This window comes from Onychostoma macrolepis, chromosome 10 (assembly GCF_012432095.1).
Source record: "Onychostoma macrolepis isolate SWU-2019 chromosome 10, ASM1243209v1, whole genome shotgun sequence".
Taxonomy (NCBI): Eukaryota; Metazoa; Chordata; class Actinopteri; order Cypriniformes; family Cyprinidae; genus Onychostoma; species Onychostoma macrolepis.
In genome coordinates this window covers 7,503,111-7,525,552 of record NC_081164.1, presented here as the reverse complement: position 1 = coordinate 7,525,552, position 22,442 = coordinate 7,503,111, and the positions used below count along the sequence as shown (strand labels likewise).

At 35.2% G+C, this 22,442-nt stretch overlaps 1 protein-coding gene across 3 annotated transcripts in view; it reads right to left on the bottom strand.

Moving 5' to 3' along the window:
- Positions 1-22,442, bottom strand: part of unc13bb (unc-13 homolog Bb (C. elegans)) — an 80,757-nt gene that overhangs the window by 56,206 nt on the left and 2,109 nt on the right. For 2 of the 3 annotated variants that reach the window (XM_058788569.1, XM_058788570.1), the window contains exons 2-5: positions 14,707-14,736; positions 7,961-8,060; positions 665-782; positions 402-525 (exon numbers count right to left, since the gene is read on the bottom strand). In XM_058788569.1, the coding sequence (XP_058644552.1) occupies positions 402-525; positions 665-782; positions 7,961-8,060; positions 14,707-14,736 (372 nt within the window). The remainder of the gene's footprint in view (positions 1-401; positions 526-664; positions 783-7,960; positions 8,061-14,706; positions 14,737-22,442) is intronic. The other variant, XM_058788572.1, reaches the window with a different exon arrangement.

Below are 22,442 nucleotides of genomic sequence, written 5' to 3'. Positions count from 1 at the left end.
TCTGAAGAAAGTTAGTTTGGAATAACATGAAAGCATTTTTTTTAAAGAACACTCTTCAGGTCACCAAGGCAGCATTTGATCAAAAATACAGTAAAAACAGTAATATTATGAAATATTATTACAATTTAAAATTACTGTTTTCTATTTTGATGTAAAATGTAATTTATTCATGTGATGCAAAGCTGAATTTTCAGCATCATTACTCCAGTCTTCAGTGTCACATGATCCTTCAGAAATGTGTCCTTGCAGAGATTAAGTGATAATGTAAAAATATATTCTCAAAAAAATTCTTAAAATCACCCCAAACTTTAGAATGGTTGTGTAAATCATGAAAAACAACATGAAAGGATGTACTTTTTTTTTTTAATTATACAAAGAAATTTAAAAAGAGTCAGTCTCACCGAAGGGCAGTTCAAAGCGAGTGTCCAGCAGGACCCGATGTGGCGTTGGATTTTTAGTCCCATATATTTCATCTGCCTTCATCAGAACTTCAGAGTCCAGAAATATCCACTCGCCAGAGCCCTCCTGTTCAGAGGAAAGGTTATTCATTACATTATAAACTTATGAAAGAGGAATCTTTAGGACAGCTTGATGACCAAGTTCATTCATTTATTTTAATCACGGAATGATGTAAGATTTTGTGAGATGTGCATGAGTTCCTGACCTCCTCTGAATGGCAGATGCTTTTGAGTGGGATCCAGGCTGTTCCTAACATGGTGTCCCAGATGAGACCTTTGTTCCACACCTCTACAATGAGGCCCAGGTCCAGCCGGCTGATCTCACTGAAGGTCACAAAAAACAGAAGATGCATCAAAAGATGTAGTTTTTTTTCTTAGTTTTTGTTAGTGGCAATTGCAACGGTTTAATTTTTTGTAATTTTCAGTACATCATAACATGCCCATAATATACTTTGGACATACTATAACAGTTTTACTAATAGTTTCTTTAAGGAGCTTCTCGTTGGAGCCTCTCCAGCCTTAAAGGGATAGTTCACCCAAGAAAGAAAATTGTCATTACTTACTCGCACTCATGTCGTTCCAAACCCATAAGACCTTTGATATTTTTGATGAAATCTGAAAGCTTTCTGAACCCGCATAGACAGCAAGGGAACTATTATGTTCAAAGCCCAGAATCGTAGTAGTGAAGTTATGAACGTAATTTCGGGAGTACTACACCCATCTAATCTTCCAATTAATATCAGAGTATAAAAACCACTTACCACTTCCGTTGTTAGTTCTTTCAGGCATCCCTCCTCCTCCCCACCTCCTCCTTTATGCATATTTATTTCATTTATCCTTCTGTCGATAGGGGGGCTATCGGAGCTCAAGTAGAATAGTCTCTCTGAGCCCTTCATTGCAGACATCAAGCCAAATCAGTTTACCACTATTGCTAAGATTATATGGGCACACAAACTCGTGAAACGACATTGTTAATATAGTCCATGTGACATCAGTGGTTCAACCTTAATTTTATTACGCTATGAAAGTTTTGTGCATAAAGAAATAAAAATAATGACTTTATTCAGCAATTTTTTCTCTTCGATGTCAGTCTTCACCACACGTTTTAACGAGAGCACCACGACGCATGGGTGTGCATTCCTCTGCTTGTAAACAACACGCAGCACATGCTGTTCTACGTCAGCAGCACCATGCACATGCATCATGGTACTCTCTGGTCTGACAAGGAAGAGAAGAAAGGTCTTACGGGTTTGGAATGACATGTACGCGAGTAATTAATGACAATTTCCATTTTTGGTGAACTATCCCTTTAATTAAAATAAAATTAATGCGTAAATGGTACACTACCATTCAAAAGTTTAGGGTCAGATTTTTTTTTTGACAGAAATGAATCAAAATTCAATCAAGTGACAATCACATTTATAATGTTACAAAAGATTTCCTTTTCAAATGCTGATCTTTTCTGTTAATCAAATAATGCTGAAAAAATGTCAGTTTTTTACAAAAATATTAATCCGCACAACTGATTTCAACATTGATAAGTAGCTTAGCATTACTGGAATATATTACATTTTATTATTCATAAAAATAGAAAACAGCCACTTAAACTAAAACTGTAATAATATTCACAATATTACGGTTTTTAGTAAATTTTTAATCAAATAAATGCAGCCTTGGTGAGCATGAGAGTCTTCTTTCAAAAAAACAAAAAAACTTTTGAACAGTAGTGTATTGAAGGCAAATATGGTTGAAGACAAACTGAACAATGTGTTGATAGATGACCTTCCATAACCTTGCACCACTACTCCAGTTTGTTGAGTGCTTTATCTCCATATTTTTACAGACTGTGTGGTACTTCATCACACCATCAAGTGGAAAAGGACAAAAGCAGTTGAAACGGGTCTAATTAGCTTCATCTTCACTGTCTCAGTGTTTTATAAGATCCCAGGTGCAGTGTAGGATTATTCAGACACAAAGATTAAGAAAAACATTATACAGCTGACTCAAACATGCAATAAAAAGCATTTTGCCTCCATGATCCTAAGTTTTGCTAAGTAGTCCTTATGGCACCAATGGGGCAGGTAAAAGTCTCATCGCTTAGAAAAGAAATATCACATGCTCCTCAACAAATGTACAAAATATTTTTAATCAAGTGTGACAACATTCTGTGTTTGAGAAGCTTAGAGAAACACTTACTGCAAATATTCTAAGCACAATGACGTTAATTGATATTTAACACAGTTTATTTGTACATCAGGCGTGTATAAGTAGTCATAAATTAGTTCAAATCACCATACAAATGCTAAAGTCTGCTCTGCATAATCACATACAGTGTAAAAAATTAAATCATATCTGTGCTGGTAAAAGCATGCTCCAATAACAACGGCTTCACACCATCTGTTAACACGATGCAAGCCTTTTGTACAACTGAATGAGACAAATGTGGCTTTTATCTGCCGCTCTGCTTGGCATAAATAGAGAAGACCAAAGCACACACAAGCGCGGCACCTAAAGAGGAGCATTTGGAAATCCATTCATTATTAATTTAGGCTTTCAATTGTCTCCAAAGTGCTGTGAGGATGAGATGGTTTTAGACCCCCAGAGAGCACCTTGTTTGCGGATTTCTCTTTTTTTGCACTTGTTAGTTTTCCAGAACATGGCAAACGACAACGGGCTGAGTAATTATTAATTGATAGGTTGCTATAGAGACAGATAGAGCTTGCTGACGCCACGTACGCACACTAAAAATGCAGGTCCGGAGAGACGTGACGTCTCAAACTCACCCACAGGGTCGTACGGAGGTTCAGACAGGACAGCTGAACTCGTGACATGTCTGAATGATACAATAACTTTGCCCTTTGATCAAACAAACAAATGAGGAGCTATATAAACAGCCGTAATCCCACTGGCAATATGGTTATATCATCATAATTATTTAAGCTAGTCAAACAGGCTCAGAGAGAGGGCAAACAGACAAAAGTGTGCAGGTTTCACCGGCTTAACCTTAATGGACTGAATTTGTTCAATGGAAATGTAGGCAACACATGAATATGGTTCAGCTATAGGCTATTTTGTAAGGCAACACTGGAAAATTAGATACTGTAATGTTTAGCCAGTCTTGAGTTAACATGCTCTCAAACACTAGTAATATTGCTTTTATTTGATTTAGGCAGTTATTCAAATCATTCCACATTGTATGGACTTGAAAGACACTTCAAATCGTGTGGCTTGTCTAGGAATAGTTTGCTAATATATAAAGCGATAAGACTTGCATTTTTCACCTGGTAGATGATAAGCCAGCCTTTTTCGGTTTCAAATTAGCATTCAGTTTAGCATACTAGCTTAGCATAGTGCTAACTGGTTAAGAAAAGGCTTGTTTAGCAAGCACAAGATATTAAGATAAATTATAACAATACTTTAATGAGATTGAGTCAAAACGAATTGTTTATAAAATACTTTTTCAGAGTAAATAATTTGAAAAATCATTTTTTGCATTCTTTTACATTCCATTCAAGGCTACAATTTATATACTAATCGCTTTATGAAAGATTTAGAAAACACAAAAGTCATTCTGCTAATATGGATTTCATAAATAAGGCAGAAAGAATACAAATAAATAACTAATAATTATTATTATTATTATTATTATTATATAGCCTACACTACTGTTCAAAAGTTTGTGGTCAGGAGATTTTAAAATTAACACTTATTTAGCAAGAACGGATTAAATTTATTAAAAAAGTGACCAGTATAGACATTTATAATGTTACCAAAGATTTCCATTTCAAATAAATGCTGTTTTATTGAATTTGTCCTAATCAAAGAAAAACAAAAGTTTACATAAAAATATTAAGCAGCACAACTGTTTTCAACATTGATGATAAATGTTTCTTGGGCAGCAAATGAGCATATTAGAATGATTTCTGAAGGATCATGTGACACTGAAGACTGGAATAATGATGCTGAAAATTCTGATTTACGTCACAGGAATAAATTATATTTTAATATATATTCAAATAGAAAACAGTTATTTTGAATTGTAATAATATTTCACAATATTTCTATTTTTACTGTATTTTTCATCAAATAAATACAGCCTTTATGAACACAAGAGACTTCTTTCAAACAAATCTTACTGACTCAAACTTCTGAATGGTGTATGACATAAATTACAGTATGGCTTTGAGATGGATTGTACGTGATGCAAAAAACAACTTTCACAGTAACACTAAGAATGTATTCAGGCAAGAAAGCGTTGCATAATATATAATCAATACATAATCAGTCTCTACTCATCATCAATACCCTCTGGTGGCTTTTGTTAGTCCCAGAGGGATCAAGCATTATTTAATTAACCTCAACGCTGCTTTCAAATGCTCCTCTGAGTGCAAAGACACACAAAGCTGGACTAGATTGAAGGGCTCTGTTTAATAATGATGACATCTGGCTTTCTGAAGTTCCATTAGGACAAGAAAGCATAAAGCCATCAATGCGAATGAGGGTACATTACTGTCCCTGTGGACAAGCCTTAAATTCGTTAGGCCTGGGACAAAATTGTACCACAGTTTATGCAGCAAAATTTCAGCATTTTGTTTACTACACTATTACACTAAATTTCTGCTGAAGATCTACATTACCCATAATTCTGAAGCAAAACCAACCAATCAAGTGAGTCACTGTTACCATGGAAACCAGAACTACACAAACAATAAATAAATGCTTTCATTTATTTTCAGTGACCTATAGTCAGTATTGCATCACTTTTGTTGACTGAATGACATCATTTAATGGCTCATAAATTTTATGGAAGTTATTAATTTAGTCATGAAAACAGTAAAAGATCATGCCTTCCATATTTCATCAAGTACATAGATATAATTGAGGAAGTAAACATTTTTAACATGTCAATTCGGTTGAGTACCACTAATCTGGAGTAATGAATTTACTAATATTTAGTATTATGTTACAACAAGTACAAAAGCATATAATGTTTAACAGTCCAAGAAAAATCAAGAATACATACAGAGAAGTCCGACAAGTGTGAAACAATAGTCGAGATAAGCTGAGAAACTATAGACAGCCGCATCTCATTGACTATGCAAACAAAGACACACATCCAACACCTGAGACAGAAAGCATGGATGTAACATGAGGACAAGGCGGGAATCTAAATAAACAGATATAAATCTTTGAGAGAAAACAAATGAGCAGCAAGAAACACCGAGCTAGTTTCATTTCCTGGAGCAAAGCCACCTGTCTTTGGAAATTTGCCATGTTCTCTGGGTGATAGCCATAAGTCTGTTATACACTAATTTTGTCTTAAAATGTAGAGTTGTAAATTGTTCTTAATTTTTTAATTATATGTATATATATCAAATATTGAAACCAACAAAACCAAGGCCACATTTACAGTGTCACGCAATATTCACTGAAACTTGGCACAAAGTGAAAGTGACCAAACAAGGTAACTTTCAAATATGGTGCTAAATCTGAAAGTAGGGCTGTTACTAACGATTATTTTGATAATAGAGTAATCGGTCAATTATTATGATGATTAATAGAGTAATCGAATAATTGTAATTAATTTTTTGTGGTAATAAAAGAGACACCGTGTCTACACCAAGTGCAACAATTATCGTGTCGCACCGCGCCACAACAGCTAAAGTCTGTCTACACTGGACGCGACAAAGCGACCGTTGAGAATCATTTGTACTTTGTGTCAGTAGGTCATAAATAGAACGAGGCATTATTTTACTGTCGGGAATTTGTCGTGTCGTGCCGCATCCAGTGTAGACAGCATCACTGATTATAATGGGTTCTACAGTATTTTGTCACGCCATGCCACTCGCATTCGGTGTAGACACAGTGTAAGCAAACAATAGATGCTCCGTTACTCAGTAACGCGTTACAGTAATCTAATTACTTACTCTGGTAATGCAGTAAAGTAATGAGTTACGTTTTAAATTTATGTTTACAGTTACTTATGTCAATAAAATTACGTTATGCAAGTTACAAATGCAGTGTTAAAAAAAAATGAAGTAAAAATCATGTTTTGAGCGTCAGTATGCCCTTTAATAAATCACCGGAGAATGCGAGATAAAATGAGAGTCCTACAACATTTAGATGTAATGAAAGGTTGCCTATCATATATTTCAAAGTGTTGCACTCGACATATTTTAGTCTGGCATTACAGTTTGGGAAAAGTTCAACAAGTGAATGTGTACAAGTTTGTCACAGTAACACTAATAAAGTAAAAAATAAATGAGTCATCAGAATGAGATCAACCGCTGGATTAAACCGCATCGGCGTCACAATTCAAGGCTTATTCCTCACGCCTTCTTCCAAAATCGAAAAGTAGCCGAGATTATCTTGAATCTTTGTAAAGAGGTGATGTGAGCGTCTACATGTTCGCGTGTCTCAAGCTTGGTTTTGCGCGGATGATTATCTAATAGCGCGCAATGTGCGTGGACATGATCACATTGAAGGTGAGCTCAGACGGGAAAGACTTGACCTCGTGTTGGTTTCATACAGATTATTTTATCAGAGAATATTTGTTTTTGACATGACTTACTTCATTTAATAATAGACACTTCAAGCTTTCTTTAGATATAGGCCTATGTATTTCTCATGTAATTTTAGTTCATTCTAGTGACTCGTTTCAGGAAGATATTCACGGAGACTGAGAATGCAGAAAGCGCACTTGTTTTCTTTATTTTACAAAACCAAAAAAAAAAGAAAAGTTTTGTTGATATTGGGAGTGAATCAGGGTATACAAATAATAGGCCTACTTATGTATTTTTTTTTCAGTCAATATGAAATTAATGAAAGAACTATAAGTTTCTCTTTGTAGTGTATTTTTTAGGTTTGATAACTTGAAAAGTAAACTTGAAAGTTAAAATTAGTAATCTGATTACTTTTTAAATGCAGTAATCAGTAATGTAATCAAATTACAATTTTAAAGTAGTAATCAGTAATTTGTAATGGATTACTTTTTTTTTTTTTATAACTTACCCAACACTGGATATCTGGTAATCTGACCTACACGTGTATCCGTATCCTATTCACCCTTTTCTCTTCAGAATTTTTCCTCGTTGTTATGGAACAAACAGGTAACATCTCCTCTGAGGTCATTGCTGGGAAATCCCAACATGTTAATCATAAAAGAAAGTATTTGAACACAGAAAATGACACGTTTCACCTTTAAGAAACCAACTGGATCTAGATGTGGAACGTAACACACTAACAGCCTGATTATCGGGGTTGTCATCTTTGTGGCTGAGACGCGCTCATTAGTTTGCCAACAAAATCTTTACAGCAGAGTTTGTGTGGTTCCCAGGTTAGATACCTCTCACTGCTGTGACAGATGAATGACTAGCAGAAAGACATCCAGACCCTCTACATATGACATCCCTACCCTATAGTAATTGACCAGTACATTAGTGATAATAGATTGTTGTCTGGGAAGTGGTGTTACAGTGGTGAATTAAGATAGAAGAACTTACAACATGAAGTCCTGCTCCCAGCATGGCTGGTCTCCCCTCACAGTGATGGTGGTACTCTTCACATTTTGCACTTTCAGTGTCACATAGGCGTTGAATTTATCTAGAAGTAAAACAGAAGACATGTTTATATGCAGTTTTTTTTTTTTTTTATCAAAACAATTTAATTGGATTGGACTGGAATCCTAAGTATTTTAAGACCACAATGAAATCTAAATTGTTGTCTGACATAGTTCATGTTAAGCCTATCAGCTATGAAGCCATCTATAGTCCCTAGTTCAAGTTATGTATTTATTTGATTATGTGCAGGGCTCCATATCCCACCCCAACTTCAACATAGGAAAGAAGATAATGCTTTTCAAGCCATTTCATGATGTTTTAAAACTTTAGCATATACCTTATCCTGCAGATTTGTACTACAAACATAAATGATACAAAACCTCAGATCATGTAATTTCAAATGTTCTGATATTCCTTGCTAGAAACCACCAGAACATGCTAGTAATCAAATAGCAACAAACTAAAAACAACTCTGAACACATTAGCAACTGCATAGCGACTCCTAGCCAAACACCCACAATAACCTAGTGTAGTGTTTATGGTAATTACTGGAAGCACACGTCTAAGGTAACAGTATTGACCACAAAAAAAAAAAAGAAAAAGTGCACATGCTGGTTGGTCAAGTTTGCCTGGGAATCCCAGAGCACATGTGGCAGGACTGTGACTAAATAAAGCCTGAGTAATAATGCTGTAGTGCTGAGTGAGAGTAAAGATTAGTGTGATTCCCCTCCCCCACAGAGCCCTGACCTCCATAATCTCACATGAGATCCTCAACAGAGGGAAAAAGCATCAGTTTAGCACCAGATCTTTATGAATTTATGCCATACATAGAATTTAGACCACAAAACGAGAATTTACCACTACTGTCTATTCAGATTCTAACCATAATTTACCTCTGTCTCGTTCAAATCCAGTTTCATTTTGTTTGGGTAGTTTTATAATTTGGGGTTATCATTAACATGGCTTGTAAATGTTTGGTTTTCTTCATATTTCTGCATGTTGGTTGCACCACATGACTTTGATTTGGCAGACAATTTTTGTTTCAAATATGAATAACAAGTAATAATCAAATAATAAAGAAATAATAATCAAAGAATGTGTCAAACTACAAAGGTTTTTTTTTTTCCTTTCTTGATATGAGGACAGTTGTACCATTACCACCCTGACATTTTGACTCTGCCCCCCAAAATATATCAAAATGAATTTTAAATCAGAAATTAAAAACATGCTCATTACAGAAATGGCGCATTCAGGTGACTGTATATAGCTTAATGTATTCCAAAAATAAATGAGCTTAATGTCAGTGGAATATTTTCAAGTCAAATTCATAAGGACAGCCCTTCGTAAGCATGCATACAAACGTGTATGCAAACACGTAAAAACACACACACACACTAGTGTCGACCGCAGGAGGATTACTGAGACAGTGACATAACCATCACTTCATTTCCTGTTTGCCAGTGATGGGGGGGCCGGCCAAAATGTGCCCGATGATACAGTCTGCCAGCAGTCTCGCCCACTGCTCTCCTCCCACCCAGAGAAAACCAGCAGTTTTGCATTAACAGACACATAAACATTCAGAGATCTGACTCCATTACGGTCACAGGCCACTACAAAGATCCAGAGCAAGAGAAACATTACATGATGATGACGACATCAGCTATATTGACGTGCCGAGTTTGTCTGGAAAAGGGTGAAAATGTACAATTTCTTTAATGAAGTCCATAACATTTTCTAAAAGTGAGAAATCCAGGAAAATTGTCGTAATTTGTGACTCTATTAAAGCTGCTGAATGTCCTGCTCATGAGAAGAGCGGAAGGGTCGTCAGCTGTTAAAACAGATTTGATAAACTTCATGGCAGTGTTTGTTTCCTTGTTTTAAAAGGTTTCCACAGAGACAAAAAGATTCAGGCCTCTTCACGACAACTAAAATCAACACAAACCAGTTCAAATAATACACAGTGACCATTCACAAAGATAAGAGAAAGACTAGAGCGAGCAGGTGCTCGTCCTGCTTTAGTATTAGTCAACATGAAATCTAAACGACCCTTTATACACGTTCCTAATCTTATTATGCATTAGTGCATTCAGTTATCCTCTGCAGTGAATGGGTGCCGTCAGAATCCAAACAGCTGATAAAAACATCACAATAATCCACAAGTAATCCACACAACTCCCGTCAATTAATTGTCTTTTGAAGACAAAAAAATTCTTGTGAAGATGCTTTCTGAGATGTTATTTGATGGACTGGAGTGGTGTGGATTACTTGTGGATTATTGTGATGTTTTTATCAGCTGTTTGGACTCTCATTCTGATGGCACCCATTCACTGCAGAGGATCCATTGGTGAGCAAGTGATGTAACACTACATTTCTCCGAATCTGTTCTGATGAAGAAAAACTCATCTACATCTTGGATGGCCTGAGGGCGAGCGAATTTTAATTTTTGGGTGAACTATTCCTTTAAGAAGGTTAAAATAGTCAGTCAGGTTTGATTTCTCAAAATAAATTAGCATAATACAAAAGTTCAAAACATAAAAGCAAAGTTTGTTCTGGTGCAATGATTTATTGACTGGTGAGTAAACTGTTAACAAGGACATATTAGGGTACATTAGCGTTAACACAACAAATGTGATGTGGCTCAAGTAAACCATTTCAGAAAAAGATGTTTGTTAGATTTCAAATGAAAATGAAAGACTGAAGATTTTCTGGTAGATTTGGGGCTACTACATATAATAGCACAACACCACAAATGCCAAAAATGAGCCGAATTTAAACAACCAATCCAAGCAGTGAACTGCCACTGAAATCCATTCTCTGCTGTGGCTCTAGCCAGGTGGAGGTTGGGGTTGACAGGAACTAATCAATCAAGCAATGAGCGTCTCGAGAGACAAAACTATGACGTTATAGGCATCACACCTGGCCGGATTAGCAGAGAGCCACTTTACATTCAGATGCCAATTACGGATTCAGCATGTCTCCTGATTATCCATTATGTCAGGTAGCGTAGGAGAGAGGGAGGTGGGGAAAAGCTACAGATGAAAAATGAAAGTGAAAGTGAATGAAACTGTAAAGTGTGAATTTAATCATATTAGTCTCACGTAGCCAGACTTTTGACTATTACGACACCTACCAAGGCTCTGACCGACATGAAAAACATCCAACCACAGATCGTTTAGTTTTTATGTGCCTTTTAGTGACAGGCTTATTCTGAAATACCTGATATTTAAAAAAAAAAAACACAGAACAAATTAGCAGAAAAGGGTGTAGACTAAAATTTCTGTATGTCCAAAAGGAACATGGATCTCTAGTTAATTTGCTACCAAGTGAACAAACAAAACTCTGAATATCCTACTTTGAAACTTAATGTTTCATGGGAAGATGAAGGTTTTACGATTTCTTGATGACTGCACCACATGTCATCATTCATTATTGACTCTAGTTGAGTTTTCCGATAAATTAGTCAAAGGTAGCGTACAATCGAGAGCTGACATTTCCGTTTCAGATCCCTGATGAATCATGTATGAGGAATGGGATGGATTTGAGGTTTGTATACGCAGGTTCACATGAGGGATTCTTGAATGTGCGCAGTACCTTTACATGCTTTTCGCAGTTTATGCTACATTAACGAAGAGTTTATGCTGACAGTGGTGGACTATAGAACAATATTTAATGAAGTTACATATGTCATGAGGATTTTTTTTTTCTCCACAGATACAGTACAATTAATGGTGTATTCATAGTATCATGTCTTAATACATACATAACAGTCCACAATTTTAGGGACATTTTGTCTCATGCTCACCAAGGCTACAGTTATTTGATCAAAAATATTAATATTGCGAAATATTATTACAAATGAACCTAACATTTTTCTGTTCTAAATCACATTTGATCAATTTAATGTCTTTCAAAAGGAAAACGATAAATTTTTCATTTATTCGCAGTATCACCACAATTAAGTGAACATGGGCTGAATCTGAATTATTAGGTGATGAATGGATGTTGGCATTTTTTCCATGAATCAAAAGTGAAATCAGTATAATAGAAGACAAAATTACAGTACAATATGCAAATTATATTTTGTAATACAAAATTACAAAAGAAAAAAATATAGTACGAGCATACAAATTTTTTAAAAATTCAAATGGTACTGAAATTTCTATAGGTTTTTTTTTTTATAGCTCTGTATCTTTTAGTTTTTACAGGTACAGTTTCCCCTCAATTAATACTGTATATATGGGGGAAAAGTCAAGATTCCTTTCCTCATGACATTGTTTACATAAAAATTTTTTTTTTAAATCATGAAACTGCATGTATTATAATTCCCACAGCATTACTGATAAATGCTGCTGTTTCCTTCCTTGTTTCCTTAATATACATTCCAGGCCTTCCTGTGCATGATTCATTTGCGCATATTTAAAAAAAGAAAAAAAAAAAAAAAAAGATACTTGTTCCGCACTGAATCCACTTTCCTTTTTGGGCAGATATCATAATACTTTTCATCAGGTACCTCTTACTTTTGTTTGAACATTAATAAAACTTTTAATGAAAGTTACATGCAATGTGCAAAAATGCTAACTTGTGAATATGAGACACGTGCATTTCAGAGTATTACAATGCAAGTTCCATTTGCAGTTACATGGCCCAAATAATTTTGCAATGCAATCTAGGGATTTCTGTTTAATATAGGTCATACTTTTAGGAGGCAGGATAAGCCCGGCTCTAACCGAACAATCTTAGTGGTTTTAGAGAGGTAAAGTAAACACTCTCCAGCGCTGGAATACAAAAGAGCCACCTGTCACAGACAGACAGAGGCCGACAGGCATATTCTTAAACGACTGTTTACTCTCTGATACAATAGAGCCAGTGACACAGTATTTCAGTCTGACATGTGCTGAGCTGCTTGTTTGTTTAAGTGATGGCGCAGAGCGATTGGGAAATTCAGGATCGGGTGTGATCTGAGTGAAGAGTGCTCAAGAGTCCCAGAGGGAGTGAGCGGCCCACTAATGTCTCATTCTCATTCAGAATTTAACGAGATGAGATATTTAATGGTCATTGTACTCCAAATTTACTCAAAACTGATCTCAAAATGGCTAAATTTCAGTCCATTAATCATGGTCTTCTGTGGAACACAAAAGATATTCTGAAAAATGGTTTGGTGTTACAATGAAATACAATGAAAGCCATTGGGGTCCAAAGTTGTTGTTATGGAAGCCTGTTTCCACCACTAAAATAGAAAAGGTAACTGCAACTTTTGCTCTCACAATTCTGACTTTTTTCTTGCAATTGCGAGTTTATATTACAATTCTGACCTTTTAATTATAATTGTGAGATCTTCAACTTGGAATTGCGAGTTATAAAGTCCAAAAAAAAGTGACTTTCTCAGAATTGTGAGATATGTACTCACGACTGCGAGTTATAAAGTCAATTCTGAGGTAAAATTACTATTTTCTTACAATTACAAATTTATCTCTCATAATTATGACTTTATAACTCGCAATTGCATGCTATAAAGTCGGAATTGTAGGATATAAACTCAGAGAGTTAAAATTCCAAAAAAAATTTATTCAGTGACGGAAACAAGCTTCCAAACTGCATAAAAATGATTTTCTTAGTACTTTTGACTTGTTTTCTAGTAAAAATATTTAAACATTCTTCAATCAAGATAAATTTACTTGACAAGCAAATTGACTGTTAGTTTTTGCTTAAAACAAGAAAAATTATCTGCCAACAGTGTAAGAAAAATAATCTTTATTCAAAGGGAAAACAAGATTATTTGTCTTGCCGCACTGGCAGATAATTTTTCTCGTTTTAACAAAATTTACCTGATATTTTCAGAAAGCATGATTTAATATCTTTTTTGCTTGTCAAGAAAATATATCTTAATTTAAGAACGTTTAGATATTTGTAAAGGAAAACAAGACAGTGTGTATGTTGTGGACCATGACATGACCACAACTAAATGAGAGAATTTACATTTATGGGTAAACCATCCCTCTAAAAAAATTAATTCCAGATCATAACATTGCTCTAGGCACAAAATCTTAGATTTACATATAGGTTTACAGCTTCACACTTCCCCTACGCTCTAGTCAACACCCATATTGTGAAAATAACCACAGTGTAAGGGATCCTGTGACGTCCCATTACAATCCAAGAGCTGCTGCAGAGCTTTTTTGTACCTGTAGATTATGAATTTCAGGAAAACTTAGTACACACAAGTCACTTTCCTGTCCAGGGACACAGTAGTCGGGCTTAAGGGATCGATGTGAAGGCCAACAGTGTGGGGATTTGCAGATAGGGAGGGTGTGGGGATTTGGGCTTAACCTACACTGATCTTACACACTAACTCACAAGCTACAAGCTCTGGGACTCAAACAAGATGAATGGCATGAGGGCAGAATCAATTATCAAATGAACCCCTGAACTTTCAGCAGGGGAATCAAGGTCTCTGAGGAGAATCAAGCATATAATGTAGATGTAACGTAAGGTGGAGTACTGCGCTTTGAGTGGTGTTGTATTAGTGTAAATTGTACCAAAATAAGTCTCAAAATCCCACACTGTCCAAGAATCACGAAACCTAGACAATTTACATAAGATTTCCATGGCCCAGAGAAAAGCAAATATTGTTTTTACATAATTCTGAATTGCATTTAAAAGAATAGAAAAACATGTGAGATTTTGCTTACCTGGAGGTCCTTGGAGTTTGGCTTTCTTAACTGAAAGAAGAGAAAGACAAAATAATTACATAATTACGTACATTGGCACAAGTTTAGGTAAAAAAATAAACACAGAAGAATACAAAAGATGATGTTTCATAACAGTTTTGGTGAACATTGACTTCCATTGTACGAACAAAAAGTCATTCTGTGCTTGGATTTAAGGAATAATTTCAAGCAAAAAAACGAAAAAAATAAACCTAAACACTGTGATGAAGACACTATGTTCACATCTTGATTTGATACATGTTATCTAATACATAATCCTATATGTCCTGTATACTGAATGATGGAGTCACGTGTTTTTGAAATCTTTTCTTAACAGCCATACAGACATTACAAATACATAGTGAATTTATTTACTGATATTTAATTTTTTTGTTTGTTTGTTTACTAATATTTTATTTATTTGGTTGGTTATTTGTCTATTTATTCTTTTTTTTTCTCTGTTTATTTATTTATTTTTGTTTGATAATTCAGACCAGAATAGTGAAGGGAAAGCAACTGACAAGTATCTCATGATGCACCTTGTGAAGTTGAAAAATATACAACAACAATGTTCAATTTGCCACAAATTTTTTTTTTTGATATGGACATAAATGTGTCATCAGGGTAACATTACCTAGCCGGCTAGCACACAAGGAATCTATGCTTTACCGAATGAATGGCTTGGATAGATATCTGATTTTAAAAAAAGACTAAAGTTTAAATGCCTTCCAAGACTGACAGCAATCTGTTTAAAAAAGGTGGTTTGATAGCCATACAATAAGACTTAGTCCAAGTGTAGGTGAAAGTTTGGGAGCCCTGCAATCCACACATGAGTGGGAAATCATGAATGGCACACATGAATGAAGCAACTGATAAACATACATTAGAATGGGCTTAAAATTCTAAGCAAATCTGAAATAATCAATGTGTTCCAGCAAAAGTTAGCTTTTGTTGTAAAACAAAACAATAAAAAACAAAAACAATAAAACAAAAGTAAAAACTTTTAAAGGGGTCATCAGATGTAAAATTCACTTTTACATGTTGTTTGAACGGAAATGTGTCTTGGCTGTGTGTGTACACAACCACCCTATAATGATAAAAAACCTACCCAGTGCTTTTTAAAATCTCAATTAATCCAAACCCCTTTCTCATATCAAGCCGATCTCAGATTCTTGGCAGAATGACGTAGTTCTGCACAGGCCCCTCCCACAATTGTTGATTGACAGTGGTGTCAGTCTTTGGTTTTATCACAGCTCCGCCCTGAGTGAGCTGTAGACAGTCCGCCATTGTTTCGACGCCGGAGCAGGAGTAGACAAGAATGTCTCAGATTAAGCAATTGAGGTGTTTTGTTGTTGGATGTAATAATGAACATAGCAGTTGTCATTTACTCCTGACATCTGAGCTGCTAAAGACGTTGATTTTGAAGTGAATGTGTCCCCAATCTACCTAAATGTGAATATGTTCGTGCGAATCATTCGTGATCCAGCTTCACCTCCAGAAGAAGTGAGTATAAGGTTTTTTTTTTATGAATCTTTGCAAATCGCCTTTCTTGTGCTAGTTAGCATGTTTCACAATGAATGCGGCTAAAGCTTACAGTCTCTCAGAGAGCGGCTCGGAAGAGAGGGGCGGGGTGAGCAGAGCTCATTTGCATTTAAAAGGAACATGCAACAAAACGGCTTGCTGTAAACACAGCTGTTTTGACAGGGTAAAAAGGGTGTTTTACACTACCATTGAGAAATTATAACCAAAGTTTTCATTAAGACTTTTCATTAAGACCCTAAAAAAAAATCATAATCAAACCGTGAAAAATGGGCATCCGATGACTCAACTCAACTTTATTTCAAGGCACTTTCAAAAACTACAATGGGCATCAAAGTGCTGTACATGAAAATAAAAAAAATAAAAAATACAACCCAAATACATACAATTTACAACACATTATTAAAAGCTAAGGAAAAGAAATGTGTTTTTAACACCCTCTGAAATGACCCTAAAGTAGGAGATGCTTTTAAGGACAGCTCATTCCATAGCCTAGGAGCTGCCACGGAAAAAGATCTCTCTCCTCTACATTTCAAGTGTGGTTGAGGAACTATCAGACACAGCTGATCCTTGGAGCAAAGAGATCTCAAAGGTTGATGTAAACTAATTAAATTCAGAAATATACTCTGGTGCCAAGCCATGGAGAGACTTGAAAACATAGAACAATACTTTATACTGGATTCTGTATCGAATCGGTAACCAATGTAATGAAATCAAAACAGGAGTAATACGGTTTCTTTTTTGGTACCAGTTAAAAGCCTAGCAGCTGAGTTCTGAACCAGCTGCAGGCAAGAGAGGGAGGCCTGACTCACACCCAGGTACAAAGCCTTGCAATAATCCAAACAAGAAGACACAAAAGGCATGAACAACCTTCTCTAAATCACTGAAAGAGAGGATAGACTTCAGCTTGGCTATAGATCTAAGATAAAAAAGAAAAACTTAACAACAGCATTTATTTGCCAATCAAATTTAAGCTCAGAGTCAAAAATAAAGCCAAGGCTTTTCACAAAGGAGAGTTTTTTTCCCAGGAAGCAATAACAGTTTATCATTAGAATCCATACCACATCCTTTCTGACCAAAAACAATAAACTCTGACTTGTCCTCATTCAATTGGAGAAAGTTGTTTGCCAACCAACACTTCACATCAGCCAAACAGTTACACAAAGACTCAAAAAAAGATTGCTCCCCATATTTTATAGGGAAATAAATTTGAGAATCATCAGCATACAGATGGTAATTTATACCATGCTTATCAAAAATCTTTCCTAAATGGAAGCAAATAAAGGGGGGGGGGGGAACAGGTCCCAAAACCGAGCCCTGAGGAACCCCACATGTTAATGGCACAACAGAAGAAGAGTAGTTTCCCAAACTGACTGAAATGGTTCTACCCTTAAGATATGAGGATATGCAATTCCTCACTTTAAAAGAACGGTCTGAAAATAAGCATACCTGAAATGATCAATGTTTTCCAGCAAAAGTTTTTGTTGTAAAACAAAACAATAAAAAAAAAAAAGAAAAAAACAACAAGAGTAAAAACTTTATAATTATAAGCATATCTAAAATTCTCAATGTTTTTCAGCTAAATTTTGTTGAACTACAAAGCAAAAAACAACACAGTAACTGGAAAAATATAAAATAAAAAAAACAGAAAAACTAGGGCTGTAAAATCAATTAATTGCTTCCAAAATGAAAGTATGCGTTTACATAATATGTGGGTGTACTGTGCATAAATACACACACATACATGTACATACATATATTATGTAAACACATACTTTCAATTTGGAAGCAATTAATCGATTTTACAGCCCTAGGAAAAACCAATAAAAAAAAAATTATATACCTAAAAATTATTTATCATATGTATATTTGTGGTGAGGGAGCAATGGAAATGTTGGTAGGACAAGAAAAAAAAAACAACAGCTGAAAAATATCTTATTGCTGAGTCCCTCTGTTTGGAAAACAAAACCCATTTTGAACAATACTCCTGTCTCCGTTTAAGACCCTGCCCACAGCCATACAATAACTATTATGGGATTGAGCTGTGATTTAGGGCAGATTACTTCTGATAGCTGCTTGAGCCCATGTGCTGGCCGTGGCTGGATGGATATGCCAGATGGATGCTGGGATTGGACGGCAGGCCGCGAGACATCACAGTGGATTACAAACGCATATTGCCGTAACCTCTCGCTGGATATCAGACAAGACATAGCACACACAGGAACACGAGCCTCATGGGGCATAATGATGTTGAGATTAGGACTGAGAGACAAAGGTTAACAACACAATGACAAACACATGCAAGAAATGTGTTCCCAGAAAGCAACTCTGACAATCACTGTTCAGTGTGTTCTGTAACAGGAAGTCTGTGCGATGAGGGCTATCAGAATGTGTGATCGTTTTCCACATTTCTAGCAGAGTGGAAACAGAGGTTAGGTTTCTTTAAGGCCTTGGGGAATGGGTCATCATGTCAGTGGAAACTCATTGACTCTCATTACTGGGGTGGTGCTAATAACGGAAAGCAATGCATTCGTTTAGTTTCAAACCTTCCTGAGATGCTGTGTTTAGATAGAGGGCGGCTGGACAGGAACTTCCTGCACGTAACCTTTGTCCAATCTACTTGCATTTATTCCTGAATATACTTGTGAACTTCTCTGCAAAAAAAAAAAAAAACCTGTTTAAACCAGCCTAAGCTTGGCTGATATCAGCTAGGCCTAGTTTCTTATCCTGACCGTCTGAAAAGTTTCTGAAATCCCTAAAAAACCAACTAAGAGACCAACTAAGACCAGAAAAACAGCTTGGTGGTTGGTTTAGGCTGGTTTAAATAGATATTTTTTCATCAAGATAACTAGTAGTGATCTGTCTCAACCTCTTTCTCTCCATGATTTTCTGATTCTTTTCTCTTTACAGCTTGACAAAAATTCCCAAAATGTACAAAAATTAAGAATTGAACCTAACACTGTGAAATATTATATTCTAATATGCCGATTCGTTGTTCAATTATAACCAATTATTATGGTGCTCAAATATTAATAATGGTTCTTATTATTAATGTTGAAAACAGATCAAAAGAACAGCATTTATTTGAAATAAATCTACTGTAACATTATACATTTCTTTACTGTCACTTTTGATAATGTATCTTTGATAAATAAAACTATTAATTTTTTTTCTTTTCTCATACTTACCCCACACTTTTGAATGGTAGTGTATCACTGCTTCCACAACAATATCAAGCAAAAATTGTTTTCAACATTTATAATAATACGAACTGTTTCTTGAGCACCAAATCAGCATATTAGAATGATTTCTGAAGGATTATTGAAAATGACAGGAATATAATCACATTTTAAAATATATGCAAATATAAAAGAGTTATTTTCAATTGTAATAATATTTCACAATATTACATTTTACTGTATTTTTGATCAAATAAATGTAGCCTTGGTGAGCATAAGAGAATAAAAAAATAAAAAAAATAAAAAAATTATATATAGATATAGATATATAGATATACAGATATAGATATAGATATATATAAAAATCATACTTATTGCAAATTTTTGACTGCTAGTATAATGCAGGAAGTGGAAACTGTGTGTCATTCAGTCACGGCCGGTGTGTATCGTTTAGTTTTCGACCCTGCAGCTAGTGAGGAGGATGCTGGACGTAGAGAGCAACAGATGGACAGAGGATTACATTTACAATCCCCCAACTCATTTCAGTGTCAGACACTCACTCACTCACTCTCTAACTTTGGAGCACAACAATTAAACTTAAGGAGTCATACCAAGACATATCATAAATGTTTATTCTTTTTTTTCCCTCCCAAGGAAGGTTTCTTCTGACATTTAAAATTAAACAGTCTATTGGGGTTTAAGCAGACATTTTGCTGACAAATGTCTGACAAATAACTCATATGACTTTAACTGAATGGATCTGAAAACTCAGAAGGTCCCATTCTGAATCAATCTAACAAATCCTTCACTGAACAAACTCATTTACCGGTTAGCGAATCAATCTGACTCACTTACTCAACTATAAAACTCTATCAATACTTGCAGTGAAGATTTGTGTATGTAAAGTTAGTGAAGCTTCAATCAATACCATTATGGATTAATTTCTCATATGACATTGAATAATTAAAGATTTATAAAACATTAAAACATATTTCACACAACCAGATAATTCACTCTGTGCCTAAAGTAATTAATCCTGCAAAACCTCGGGAAAACAATAACCGAATGCATTCTCTGCTTGCAATAAATGATTTAAAGGCACTAACATCACCTTCATTCCCCCATCAGGGGGTCACAATGAGTTTGTCGGTGAATGCAGTAGAGATGTAAAACCTAGCCATGCATGCACGCTTCATAAATACACACATCCATCAACACACAACACAAGTGTACAAAGCTGCCTGTTCAATAACTCTTTTATCTCTTTAATTAAACATAGCGACCGAAGCAGATCAGCAGTCTGTATGGCTATAATAAGCCGATCTGATAAACGTCTGCAAATGTGCACCAATTCAATTATTCCGCAAAGCCACAACAAACGTGTCTAGAGATCGGAGCGAACCGGACACACTTAAGTCCACGTGACCCCACACGGCCGTTCTTTGTGTCTGTCTTACGTGGGTGCGTGGAGATCGCTCATTTGTGTGTGTACTGACATCACCATGGAGATAGGCCTTTTGTCTGAACAGCAATAAATAAAGACACAAAACCTTGATCCTGATGAAAGAGGCGGACGGTGAGTCAGGAGGGCCAGAATGCTTCTTAGGTTAGTGTAAACGCAGTTAATACATGACGGAGGACGATATTTGGAGGATTTCATCAGCTAAACGACAGTTCTTACTGTACATACAATAACCTGTGCTCAGTTCCTTCTGCACTAGATAGTAGCTCCCTACCCAGTGTTCACTGCTTCCTACACCGAGAAGAGGGAGACCTGTAGAAAATCACTTCACTTGACAAATGTGGTTATTTAGAATGTCCTGCAACACCTACAGTTAAGGCATGATGACTATACTCCTGTAAAAGAATCTAAATAAATTAAATAACAAATATAAAAAATACAAAATTACAACACCCTTTTCATTTATATACTATATATATAAATATGTATTTAATATAGATGTAATATATTCATGCACATAAATCAATATAAAATATTTGTCATACTAAAAACCATAAATAAAAATGTAAATAATAAATCATATTTTAATAATACATTTGAAATAAGTTCATTTACAGATTTTTAAAACTTAAAAAAAAATGAATACTTTTATTCAGCAAGGAAAGTGACAGTAAAGACATTTATAATGTTACAAAAGATTTCCATTTCAAATAAACACTGTTCTTTTGAACTTTCTATTAATCAAAGAATCCTGGAAAAAAGTGTTATCACAGTTAGTTACATTAAGAAAAATGAAGCAGCACAACTATTTTTTTTATTTTTATTTTTGATAATTATAATGTTTCTTGAGCAGCAAATCATCATATTAGAATGATTTCTGAAGGATCATGTGACACTGAAGACTGGAGTAATGATGCTGAAAATTCAGCTTTGCATCACAAGAATAAATTGCATTTTTGTTAATATTCAAATTACTGTTTTCACTGTATTTTCTGATCAAATAAATGCAGCTTTGATGAGAAAGAGAGACTTTTTTCCAATTGTAAACATTTCTTTCATCATAATAAATTATATTATTATTTTTTTCAAGATTTTTTGTCTTCTTTTTGGTGTAATGAAAGCAGCACTCATGCTGGCATGGATAAGTTTGCAATTGTATTATGTCAGGTTCTGACACATATTTTAAATGCTGTTTGTGTCCAAATACTCAAATCCTCCTGTTCTAGTTAAGTTTAAGAAAGGACAATGAGTAAACTAAAACACAATCGAAATCATGCAGAAAGACTTCTAAGTTTTCTAACTGGTGACCTGCAAAACTTCAACTGCAAGCACATTTCGTGTGAGTAAAAGGTGTAATTTGTGAAACCTGAGGATACTGTAATTGTGATGAGAAAAGAGCTGTGACCTTTTAAACCTTAAACCAATGAAATAAAACCTCTTGTGAGACACGCTGAGGAATTTAATCACAATCCAGTTCCTGCACAAACATTTCCTTTGTCTCTCTGAATAATTGACTTGTTTGGAGATCCTTGGTGAAT